Consider the following 13,020-nt stretch of genomic DNA (forward strand, 5'->3'; position numbering starts at 1 on the left):
GCAGTGTCAGTCGATGCTTTCCTTCTAGACTGGAGAGGTCTGGACGTCTATGCTTTTCCTCCATTCAAGATTCTGAGTCAAACACTCAGAAAGTTTGCGGCCTCGGAAGCGACAAGGATGACGCTGGTAGCTCCATTCTGGCCGGCCCAAGATTGGTTCACAGAGGTACTGGAATGGCTGGTGGACTTTCCAAGAGCTCTTCCACAAAGAGTAGATCTGCTCAGACAACCCCACTTCGACAGGTATCACAAAAACCTCCCCGCTCTCAATCTGACTGGCTTTTGACTGTCAAAAGTCTTGTCAGAGCAAAGGGGTTTTCAGCTAAGGCAGCGAAGGCTATCGCCTCAGCTAGAATGCCCTCTACCCTTAGTGTCTACCAGTCGAAGTGGGACGTCTTTCGCCGTTGGTGCAGAAACCAGAAGCTTTCCTCTTCCAGTACCTCTGTGACCCAAATCGCAGATTTCCTGGTTTTTCTCAGGGAAAAATGCGGTCTTGCAGTTTCGACCATCAAAGGATATCGGAGCATCTTTCGAAACTTGCAAGAAACCCTCGTCTCAAATTCCGAGCTGGAACCTGGATGTGGTTCTTCGTTTCCTGAGGTCCTCGAAGTTCGAACCTCCCCAGTCATCTTCTTTCAAGGATCTTACGAAGAAGGCTCTGTTTCTTTTGGCTTTAGCATCTGCCAAGAGAGTTAGCGAGCTTCATGCTCTAGAAGGAAGGGTAGGTTTCAAAGGAGATTCCGTGATTTGTTCCTTCCTTCCTTCTTTTCTAGCTAAGAACGAGAACCCCTCAAATCCTTGGCCAAGGAGTTTTGAGGTTCCAGGCTTAGCTCCCCTGGTAGGGGAAGAGCCGGAAAGAACTCTTTGCCCTGTGAGGACTTTAAGATACTACCTCCAGCGGAAGAAGTCTCTTAAGGGCATTAAGGACAGACTTTGGTGCTCTGTAAAGGATCCCAGTAGACCATTGTCTAAAAATGCTTTGTCCTTCTTTATTAGAAGCCTCGTGAAGGAAGCACATTTGGCTTGCGGTGAGGATCAGTTCAAGCTTTTGAAAGTCAAGGCTCACGAGGTAAGAGCCATTGCTACGTCCTTGGCTTTCAACAAGAATATGTCACTCCAGAATCTGATGAAAGCAACATTCTGGAGATGCAATTCAGTATTCGCGAACCACTACCTTAGAGACGTCAAGATTACTTACGATAAGTGCTTCGCGTTCGGCCCGTATGTATCGGCGGATTCAGTGCTGGGGCAGGGAGCTGAAGCATATCCTTTGTAAATTTTTCCCCTATTGTTTGTATTGTTTTTATGGTTGTTTGAAAGAGGATGCGGGTAGGCATCTCTTTCTATTCGTATTGCTAACATTAGAATGGTTAGGTGATCTGTTTGTGCTAGAGCTCCCTGCATTGGTAGTGGTCAGGCTCTGTCATTTAAGAGGGCGAATCCCCATTGACATGATCCGACTTGAATTCTACTGAGTAAGTGGATATCAAATCCCTTCGGTAGACCCAAAGAGTCTTTTCAGCTGTAGGTCACGCCCTCGCTGTAGCTCTTCAGGCTTTGCAGACTAATAGACAGTAACTATGAAGTCTTCAGCCTTATCAGGTAAGAACCAAGGTTTGTTAGTATCCTACAACAGATGTTGTTTCCCCTTTTTCCTTGTTAGCTCTGTCTCTTTCCCTCCACCAAGGGTGTCAATCAGCTAAGTATATATCTGGCAGGAAAGTTCATGTACAAAAATGATATTGTTATTTTACAATAAAGTTTTGTGCATACTTACCTGGCAGATATATACGATTGATGGCCCTCCCAGCCTCCCCTCAGGAGACAGGTGGAAGAAAAATTATGACTGGAAAGGGGGATTGGTTCATACACCTGCCACCCAGCGGCGGGTGGGGTAGATCACCTGACCTACCTGTCGCATTTGCCGCGAGTTTTGAATTCTGTCGTGACATCAGAGATGTAAGCTAAGTATATATCTGCCAGGTAAGTATGTACAAAACTTTATTGTAAAATAACAATATCATTTTTGTAAGAATTACACACAGATTTATTTGCTGTGGTTTAAGCATATTTTTATATTATCAAAGTGAATCATTTTTCTTTTTCTGTCCAGGAAAGGTCAATCCTGCTTAGGAAGTGGTATGATTTAATGGAAGCCCACAAAGATGATTTGGCATTAATCCTTACAGCTGAGGCTGGAAAACCTCTAGCTGAAGCTCGTGGTGAAATTGGTTATGGAAGCTCTTTCTTGGAGTGGTTTGCAGAGGAAGCCAAAAGGATATATGTAAGTTTTGATATTTACAATTCTTCTGTTCTCTTTATGTAGCTTTTTTAATTTGTGAGTGAAACCCATTTGAAATTACATAGTACCGTGATTGTTACAACCTCCAGTAATACAATCTTTTGTACATTAAACTGATCATTTTGATAATGAATGTAATTCAGACAGTCTAGTAGCTTTATTTAGTAATGGAAGAGACCATATGTTTAGTGAGTTTGCGACCTAGTAGATACTGTTAATGGAAGTTTATGATTATATCGTATTCCTCCACAACCCAATTTTATTTAAGGAGTTGTTATAGTATCTTAAATTAGCATGAATGTTTCTAATTAGCCAATATTGATTACAGTATCAGATGATCATTTAAGTTCTCTGTGTTTCGGAGCATATTGATACTTGAATTTTATCACATAATCTCCTCTATCCAGCTTATTTGTTCATTAGCTTTTTCTCTTCAGAGATTTTTCTTTTTAGGGAGAAGTAGTTCCAAGTCCATCCTCAAGCAAGGAGATGATCTTCATTCGAGAACCCATAGGTGTGGTGTCCCTCATTACGCCGGTAAGTGTATACTCTTAAAAATTTCTCATGACCATGAAGTGGTTAAGAAATGGCTTGCCGTTAATGGTATTCTATGAGTAGGAATATACTACGTCAAATATAGGACAATGTTTAGGACTCGTGGCATGTCGTTACAAGACTCCGAAGTCATTTTCCATTTAGAAGACAGAAGGAAGATGATAACTCTCACCAGAAGCTTAATCCTAAGAGAAAGTTCTCTGTAAAGAAATGAAATGTGCATTTGTATATTTAAAAATCCCAGGACAGATTATGTCAGAACAGGTAAGCATTTTCATGAAATGATGATGCTGAAGCATGGCATAGAAATTTTTCTCAATATTTGCAAGATTGGAACTATCACAGGTAACTGAAGTAAACATAATTACTGTACCAAAACAAGGCTTGTTTACTTTTAAAATATTTTTTGCAGCACCATGGCCGTTTGTATAACTGCAGTTGTTTATCTTACGTCCATACCAAGATAGTGAATGTGAGAGAGGCGAGGATAAAATGTTAATGAGCTGTGTACATGGGGAGATACCGGTGCATTGGTGGACAGCATGATTTTTCTTAGGAACAGGTTAGGTTTGAAAATGTAAAGTAGAGAGCTACTTTTTCAGTAACTGAATTTACTGTTATTGCTTGTCCAACCTAAAGAGCAGCCAGAGTACCACCCTCATTCTTACAGTCACAGTTAATTGAGCATTGAATATTAAAGAGAGAGCACATTGTTCTTGTATTAAAACCAAGGAAAGAGTTTTGAAAGTTATCTACAAAAAGTATTGAGTATTTAATTATCATCCAGTGGAACAAAAAGATGGACTTCAGTATTAATGCAAGTGTTTATGTATCACTCGAAAATACTTAGTGACCAAAACTATCTTTCTGCCATGGGATTATGTTTTATCCCTCATACCAAAGTTTGTAAGGTCCAAAACTATTTTGCTGCCATGAAACCCCCCATAACCTCCTACCTCAGTACTGTACCATTGTTGCTAGTGATACACTGACACTTGGCTTTGTCCTGCATGTTAGTTTTACCAAATATCAGTTACATTTTGTTTTGTGAAGTAGTACAATATATTTTATTGTCATTGGCATGCTATATGATCCATTTGATAACCATTCCAACCATCCCATCTTTTGACTGGGTGTGTTGCAAAGATATTAACATAAAAAATGTTGCCTGAAGCATTCTACATCACTCGGAAATTGAACGCAGAACTTTTTATGGGTGAGGTGAGTGTCCTGGAACACACACTTATAGAAAATATATTTAGTGCCAAGGGCCTTTACTCTTGTGATACCAGTTTGATATAAATTAATGTAGATATCATGCTAAACTGAGAAGAATTTATTTATAAAGTAATAAGTACACTTACCAGGAGATTTAATTGTTAAAGGGATTTACAAAATAATTTCAATGGGATTTCAAGTCTAATGATTGGGTACAAGAAATTCCCTTTTTATTTTGCTAAAGTGCTAATATTTTTATATTTAAATGTCATTATTCTTTGTTCAATTTTAGTATGAAAAAAAACATGGCCGGTAATTTCAGTATATTAAGTGATGTTAGAACATACCATACCATTAAATTAGAAAATGAAATTTGTTAACACTGGGAAACAGTTGCAGATTACAAAGGAGAAATAACATAAATAGATACTTCTAATGTGTAATTTATGTTATACTGTAGACATGTGTACATCCAACCATCAGTGGTTTTGAAAAGATACATACTATAAACACTTATAAGCCTTTTGCAGCTCTGATTTTTTGTTTTATAGAATAGCCATTCATATGATATATATTATCTGTGATGGACTTTGGTATATGAAATTCTTGCATCTTGTATTGTACCTTTTATTATTATATTTCAGTAGTGTGAGATTCTACATTGAGGTAATAGTTGCATTAAGTTACATTCATAGAAAACACCTGGAGATAAGTGGAAAACTGTGTGGATGAGTGATTAATATTAATTGTACATCTATTTTCATACATGTAAGTGACAGTCAAGCAAGATTATGTATGAATGTTAATTGTTTTGACTAAATTAGTCACAAATTCAATAATTCAATAACTAGTCACTCCAGGTTTTAGCCAGGTAAACATTATACATTTCTTTTTTTTATATTTTAAAGTGATCAGTAACTTATCATAGACCAATAGCAAGTAAAGTAGAGTATTAAAATGCACAATTGCAAGACCTAATAGTATTAAGAAGCACTGGAAAAAATTTTTAAGACTTGTTAATAACCAGAAGCATTTCGATCTATTCATCCTGTTCATAAAACTTAGAATATATTTTTCGAAAAATTCTGTTGCACAGAGTGCTACTGTTCATCTAGAATATAAATGCTACACTGTATACTTTTCCATTACTCATCATCAGCATTTAGGTTGTTTTACTGTTGAGATGTTTGTGCAGTCCTCCAAGAGTGAGGGATGTAGGCAGTTTTGAGTGCTTAGATACCATTCTGCAGTAAAGTTCGTCACTGGAAAACTGCAACGTAAGGGGGCATGTTATCAAGTGTAAGGTTGACACTGTTGCTCAGTACACTTTTGACAAGCACAATAGCACAATATGATCTTGCCGTGTGTATTGCAGTTGTTGGATATAATTCTTTGTTGTATGAGCACCAACACATTGTCACAAACATCAGTATGGTTGTGAATGTTTCCAGGGGCAGTGGGAATACCATATATCCAGGGAAATGGCAAAAAAGGGTTGTCTTTTACTATGGACTATGTTTAATTTTAGAGCATGCCTTTTAACCATTTAATGCTGAGTAGCCTCCATCCATGGGATCTGGAGCTGGATGGCAGAACTGGATACTTGTTGGTTTCCAAGTTGCTTTAGCTACAGTATTTTGGGGTTATTTATGACAGTCCTTATAATTTTTTACTTGTTCAGTCACTTTTTGGTGTCAGACTCTCATCTAAAAAAAATTTTGAAATTGCAAGGAAAAAGGCTGATATATTTTTTATGTTTGGGATATTTTTAGTGTAAGAAAAAAATGAAAAAGTGAAATTTGTTCTTACAAACTCATTAATCATGAATAACATTATGTATTCCATACAAATGACTTTCCAGTTTTGCCAACATAAGAGCTTGAAAGACAGACTACCTCACTGTACATATGTAAACCTTACTCCATTGTCCCACAAGGAGTCTTCCTTACCAACCTCACCCATGGAGAGAGTGGAGAAGGGAGGAAAGTATTGAGAGCTGTGATCCTTGGGTATGTATGATAAACAGGTATTGTTGAAAAACATTGTTTATGAACCCATTCATTGTAAATAGCCTGAATCATAACTTAAGAGGGTCAATGATGGTAATGACAGGAGTTTGAAGAGGAGAGAAGACCATTAGGTGAGTGCTGACGTAGTGTGACTTACAGACACTAAGGTGCCATGCTTCCTTAGTGCCACTAGCCACACGGGAGACTACCCTCAAGCAAGCACACTTGAGATGTTCAATTTGCAATTTGGTAAATGTTGACATTATTTTTATGTATGAGAGAGAGGAGAGAGAGACGGGAAGAGAGATGAGATGAGGAGAGAGAGAGAGAGAGAGAGAGAGAGAGAGAGAGAGAGAGAGAGAGAGAGAGAGAGAGAGGATGGAGATGGAGGGAATGATGTAGAAGTAGTAAGAAAATGAATAGCCCATCACACTATATAGAAGTATATGAGAGAAGCTAATCCTGAGAGACCAACTTGTAATACATCCGCACTCAGTGAAGTTGGCCAGGAGAATGACTTGATTTGGGAAAAGGGCACATAGTCTGGGCATGTGTAGTGAGGTCATGTGTCTTTCAAGATTGTTCAAGTTTGTTGCAATTGGAGGGCTGTTCACATGGAATAAGGTTGTTCATGATTAATGGGTTCATTATGAACAATTAGATTATCACAAAGGGAGGAAAAAGCACAGAGCAAACATAAGTTTACTATAAGGTATTTAAAGGTTAATTTGATAACTTCATTCTTATGTTATATCTTTTAATATTCATAAGATGTAATATTTATAATTAAGATGGCTCTCGACATGCTGGTCGGTCTGAAAGTTACTTAAATGGCAAGTAGACTGTTCTCTGACCTACCTGGCATGGAATGGTTAACATCATGTCAAGTTTTGGTAACATGTAAGTCTTTAAGGGTCTAGATGCTCACAGCCTCACTCTTGTTCATGATTATGTACTGTAATTCATTCTGGTTTATATAAATTACCAGCTGGCTCTGCTTCCAAAATCCCCATCCCTGACACATACCACATATAATGTGCTTCATTGCTTTTGGCTTTTATGTTCTTCTAACATTACAATAAACGAAAGAAGTTTATATAACGTATTTTCATGTGCATATATTGAAGTTATGTATTGCAACTCTGTTAATGGCGATCTGGTTTCATTTTGCTTGTCTAGTGCCATAAAATTGGCATTTATGGTGCCATAATGGGCTGGTGGTAGGTTTATCTAAGAAATGATCAGTATATTCCATAATGGGGAAAGCTTGAAACATGTTTTGATTATTTTATGTTGTGAATTACACTCAGAGAAACTTAAAAATGTCATTTGATGACAGTAAATATATTTACAGCATATTATTGTGTTCTTCCATATTCATTAAGGTGTAGTATTTAATGTCAGATGATATGTATGTGGGAAGGCAGAAATTGTCTGTTAGTTAACTAGATGAATAATTCTTGACTACTGGAAGAAGCTTATTTGTTATTTGGAAATTATTAATGAGAAGTTTGGGAATTTCCAGCATTTTGCTGAAGCCTTTGGAGAGACTCAAGTATTCCTTTGTTAAAAATATTTAATTGGCTTAATCTCTTGCTAAATGCCCAACTAATGGTTTCCGATACAAAGTATGTGAATGTTATATATCTAAGAGGTGTACAAGACTGCACTTCTGGCCCTATAATCTACTGATAAAATATTTACAGTACTGTACAGTGTGGAGGACACTGACTTTTCTTTTTTGCTTACAGTGGAATTTTCCCAATGCTATGATTACAAGGAAAGCTGGGGCTGCCTTAGCAGCTGGGTGCACTTGCGTCATTAAGCCGGCTGAGGACACACCCTTATCGGCTCTAGCTATTGCTGACCTAGCAGAAAAAGCTGGTATACCACCAGGTAGGGTTGAATTATGCAAAGCAGTTTTTTTGCAATTACTGTACTGTAAAACTTTCCTTTTAGGACATCCGAGTCTTGTGTAATTGTAGAGAGCATTTCAAGAAGATATAACATATACAAGATGATTAATATGTTTGCAAAAAATTCAGAGTGTTGAGATTAAACTGTTGTAGATTAAAAATCCACAATTATATAACTAAATTATAACATGTAAAAGTTAAAAACAAAGATTTATGAAATTTGATATACGTAATGCCATACAGGTGTTTGAAAGTCTGTTTTAACTTTTACAAATAATAGAATTTAGTGATAATTGTGGGTAGTATTACACAATATATGATGAATATTCTACATCATTATCTTATTGTCTCCAATATGGTAATTTTTCCAGGTGTAGTCAATGTTGTGACAGCATCTCGGCCAAATACACCAGCTGTTGGAAATTTGTTATGCACGAGTCCAAAGGTTGCAGGTGTCTCTTTTACCGGTAGGAAGTCATATTAAGTATTTTATCATTTATGAGTCTGTGCTCTCTAGACTGTGTTTGCAGCCTTTAAATCTTGTTGTAATTCGTGAAAACTCTTGCTTTAGGTACTTCATGGAGTTTGCTGTAGAAAATGTTTTGTTCTGTAGGCTGCCAGTTGCTTTCTGTGAATTTTACCATTACATATTTCATTATCTGCCTTGAATAATTGGCTCACTTGATCATCATCCGTCTGAAATTCTGCCCATCCTTCCAACAGATGTCTAGTTGCCTTAGGTAACAAGGTTTTAATGCAAGGGTAGTGTAGTATTAATCAGGGATTACTGGATTTAAAATGTAAGTTACCCTAAGTTTTATTTAGAGCGGCATTAAGCAATGTAATTAAACTGTATAAGTGTTTACTCTTTAAAGAGTAAAATGGCATTTACAAGTTGTTTGTTTAGCATGAATTATAGGGCCAGTTAATTTGGGGAATGAGTCTGTATTAAGATTGCCAATGGGACATTATTTCAAGAGATAGTACAACCTTTGCTGCCCAGCGGGGGCTAGTGTCATCAGTGCACCTTATGTGGTTCGGTGTAGGCATTACTTAAGGTTCTGTGCAGTTTTCCTTCAGCCCTTAGCTGCAACCCTTTTCATTCCTTTTACTCCACTGCCATTCATATTGTCTTTCTTCTATCTTACTTTCCACCCTCTTCTAACAATTGATAGTGCAACTGTGAGGTTTTCTTCCTGTTGCACCTTTTAAAAAACTTTTTTACTATCGGCTTTCATCTCAGTGCTGAATGACCTCGTAGATCCCAGTGCTTGGGCCTTTTGCATAAATTCTAAATTGTATTCTATTCTGTTCTACTACTTTTACTGGAAAATTACTCTTTATCCAACTTTTAATAGTAATTACTTTATAAGTGCAGTCTTTTATCTTGTCTACTGTCATGAACCAAAAGTAATGGCATTAGTAGCCAGTGTCTTATACAAACATTTTATATTAAGATTTAAAATACAGCTTTAAACCTGTGCTAATCATTTCAGCATAAATTCAAGTCAGTGCAAATCATATACGTACAGTACCTATTTTGTCATTGATAAATGTGTGTATAGAACATTTTAGTTTAAGGGATTTTATATGTGCAAATATTGATTTTACTCTGCAGTTTTAGTTTAGCTTTGATATTGTAATAATTATTCAAATGTAAATATTTAAAGTTTTTTGTATATACTATACCAGCTTCTTTTATCTTTTGGTAGGCTCGTCTGCAGTAGGTAAACTCTTGTATAGATTATGTTCGACTGGCATAAAGAAAATCGGTCTGGAACTTGGAGGAAATGCACCTTTCATCGTATTTAATTCTGCTGACCTTAACAAAGCTATTGAGGGATTCTTAGTAGCTAAATTCAGAAATGCAGGCCAGGTTTGTACATAGTTTTCCCAGTTTTTATCCTATCAAGAGGTTGCAAATCATGAGTAATATGAATTTACATCAGGTTTTGTTTTCTATTGTAGCTTCTTTGGCGACTTTTTAGTCATTTTTATTTTGAGTAGCAGTTCAGTTGCAGTTTTACTGTTATTTTCACCCCAAATTGGATTCATGCCTGTAGTTTATCAGTTGAGAACAATTGGAAATTCAGTTATTTGATTTTATTGAAGAACTAAAGTTCATGTTTTTGTTTGGTTTGCTTCAAAGAAACCTCCCATACATAAAGTAAACTGAGCATTTGCCAGATTCAGAACAATTTAGAGTTGAAGTTGGTTTTTGTTGTTCACATTCCCCTTACTATGGCTTTTTTATAATGATATTGTCAAAGTTTGATATTTAAGGGGGCCGGCCGGAACCCCTATATATGGTGGTATAGGGCGAAAAATGCAAAGTCATGAAAAAATTCATGGAGCTTCATATGGCAATTGAGAATACGTATTACGAAATATTTCGTCAAAACTTCCTCTTGCTTTCGTAGTTACAGGGTAATTAGTAAACATAACTCAATAGGCCTAAAACATTCATCCGTACAAGAAAATGCAATATTTCTCCTGTTATCGTAAATTTTGATAATTATTGGCAAAGAAATTGTGAGAAATGGCATCTGTAGAGATTCCGTGGCTCGCAGAAGCGTCTGAAGCGAGTATCTGGTTCAATCATGAATCAGTTGGACCATAGACGTCAAGTAGATTACACGTTCGAGTTTCACCTCGTGACATTCGCTTGCTTTTACGTATGTTTGTATGTTTCGGCAAGCAGTTCATCATGCCAATGAGGAAAAGACAAGGAAAACATCTCGCTAACATACAGACGAAGAAAAATCGCTCAAGTATTATTACAGAATATCATAATATACGCGTAGTTAGTGAAGAGAGAGGGGAGGGTTGCCTAGTAACCGCCCCCTTCTTGCCTGACAGCACACGTCACACTGTGCCCAAGGCTACGATCTTTGAGCAAAGAGATCTTCATTTATGATAAATAACATAGTTTTTGGTTTTTTTGGTTTTTTTTGGTTTTTTAATACCCAAAATGGAATATGAAATTCATAATAATGATGATTTATTAAATTGGTCTTTGTAAAAAGAGAGTACACCTTCGAGTTTCACCTTTGACATTCTCTTGCATTTATGTTTGTTTATCTTTGTTTCGGCAAGAATGTCATCATGCCAAAGAGGAAAATACAAGGAAAACATCTCGCTAACATACAGAAGAAAATTCGCTGTAATAAGCCAAGTTAGTGAAGGGGGGAGAGGGGGTTACGTAGGAAGGAGTGCCCCATCTTGCCTCAAGCAGTGCCCCAGGCTACGATATATGAGCAAAAGGATCATCATTTATGATTAAATTATGATAAATAAAATAGTTTTGGTTTATTAATACACAAAAAAGAAATATACATTCATAATAATCATTATTTATTAACATTGTCTTTTTAGAAATACGAAGGAAAACTTTGAACGCCCGTATCTCAAAACTATACTTATTGACCTTCAAAATCTATCTCCTCACTTAGTTTTGAAGCTATAACATTGGAATTTGGTATATAAATCGGAAAGACATTATAGAACAATCAAATAGAGCCCTTTTTTTCCAATTTTTGTTTCGTCTTTTTTTTTATTTTTTTTTATAAATTTTTTTCTCGTGATTTATAGGGTTTATTTTTTTACCATATTGAAAAATTCATATCTAGCAAAAAAATGACTTTTAGAAAAAAAAAACTCCATTTGATTGGAGGTCGACATCAGGTCTATATATGGTAGTAATCCTAGGTCTTAATAATAAATATCAAGGGAGGAGATAGAATTTGAAAAATGGTTATTTTCGGGTATAAATTGCCCTGGCGTCACAAACCAAAGGTCAGAGGCAAAATCATATGCAGTTTGGAGATGTCCCAAGTCACCTTATTAAGTGGTATGAATGTCAAAGTCCTGTCGTTAAAAAACTGCATTAGCCGGCCGGCCCCCTTAATTACCATATGTACTTAGGTTCTGGAAGGAAAGCAGCTATATATCCTGCTCTCTGCTTAAGACCTGATACTAGTAGCAGACAGTACTTTAGATAAAAGTGATGAAAGAGGAGTTCTGTACATCAGCCCAGAATGTCACCGTGGATTAAGTGTCTTAACAACCTTAAAAGAGGCGGGGTAGAAGGTTTTAATTACAGTACACTCAAGCATAGTTGGCTTCTTTTTCCTTTGGTTTTTAGTAGTCCTCACATCCAAGAGTAATTTCCTGCTTCACTATTTGATAGGTACAGTATTGCCTTTCCAAGAGGTATTATAAGTGCAGTATGCAGTAGTTATGGTCAAACTAACATCCTCCCAATGCTCTCTAAGCTTGCCTGAAATTAATTTCAGTTTGTACCTAGTTACATAGTATGTACATATATTTGCAGGAAACAATTGGTATTTTCAGTGCTCATTAGATCCTACACATTTTTGCAAGATACCCTGGACCGAGAATTTTTGTCCAGGCTTGTTTAAAGGATTTAACTGCCTCCTAAACAGAGTTTACCTAAAGGTATTCTATCTCGTAAACTTTTTAACTTAGGTGGTGCAGGTTTTTTGGTACAGTAGTAGCCTTTACAGGTTTGAATTGACCTACAGGAGAATTGTTGTTGAAAGTACTGTTTGTGTTCCTTTATCAGTTGGCTTCTTGGTTATGAAAGTTAAAACAACTAATTGTGCTGGGGATGATTTTACACTAAAATCAAGTAGCAACTGAAATCTTGGTTTGTTTTATATGTACATACTGATGTATATGTTTTATGCATACATAGCTTTCAAAGCACTTAGAATATGGAAGAGTTATTGATTTTAATTATAACTGTATTACAGACGTGCATCAGTGCCAATAGAATTTATGTCCAGAGTGGAATATATGACCAGTTTTTAGCAGCATGCAAGGAGGCAATTAGCAAACGATTAGTGATAGGTGATGGCTTCAGCAAGGAGGTGAATGTGGGACCTCTTATCAATCAGAGTCAGATAAATAAGGTTAGTATAGTAAGGTAGTATGATTTTTTCTGGTGTTTGTTAAAATTTTGCTTTCATTATTGTTTGTGTATCTAGTATGCAAATTGA

At 36.4% G+C, this 13,020-nt stretch overlaps 1 protein-coding gene across 1 annotated transcript in view; it reads left to right on the forward strand.

Moving 5' to 3' along the window:
• LOC135222970 (succinate-semialdehyde dehydrogenase [NADP(+)] GabD-like) overlaps nucleotides 1–13,020 on the forward strand; it is a 39,845-nt gene that overhangs the window by 8,603 nt on the left and 18,222 nt on the right. Inside the window, exons 4-9 of the mRNA XM_064261451.1 lie at nucleotides 2,113–2,283; nucleotides 2,755–2,838; nucleotides 7,835–7,979; nucleotides 8,371–8,466; nucleotides 9,712–9,875; nucleotides 12,775–12,933. Coding sequence (XP_064117521.1) covers nucleotides 2,113–2,283; nucleotides 2,755–2,838; nucleotides 7,835–7,979; nucleotides 8,371–8,466; nucleotides 9,712–9,875; nucleotides 12,775–12,933 — 819 coding nt within the window. The remainder of the gene's footprint in view (nucleotides 1–2,112; nucleotides 2,284–2,754; nucleotides 2,839–7,834; nucleotides 7,980–8,370; nucleotides 8,467–9,711; nucleotides 9,876–12,774; nucleotides 12,934–13,020) is intronic.

Source organism: Macrobrachium nipponense, chromosome 8 (genome assembly GCF_015104395.2).
Source record: "Macrobrachium nipponense isolate FS-2020 chromosome 8, ASM1510439v2, whole genome shotgun sequence".
Classification (NCBI taxonomy): Eukaryota; Metazoa; Arthropoda; class Malacostraca; order Decapoda; family Palaemonidae; genus Macrobrachium; species Macrobrachium nipponense.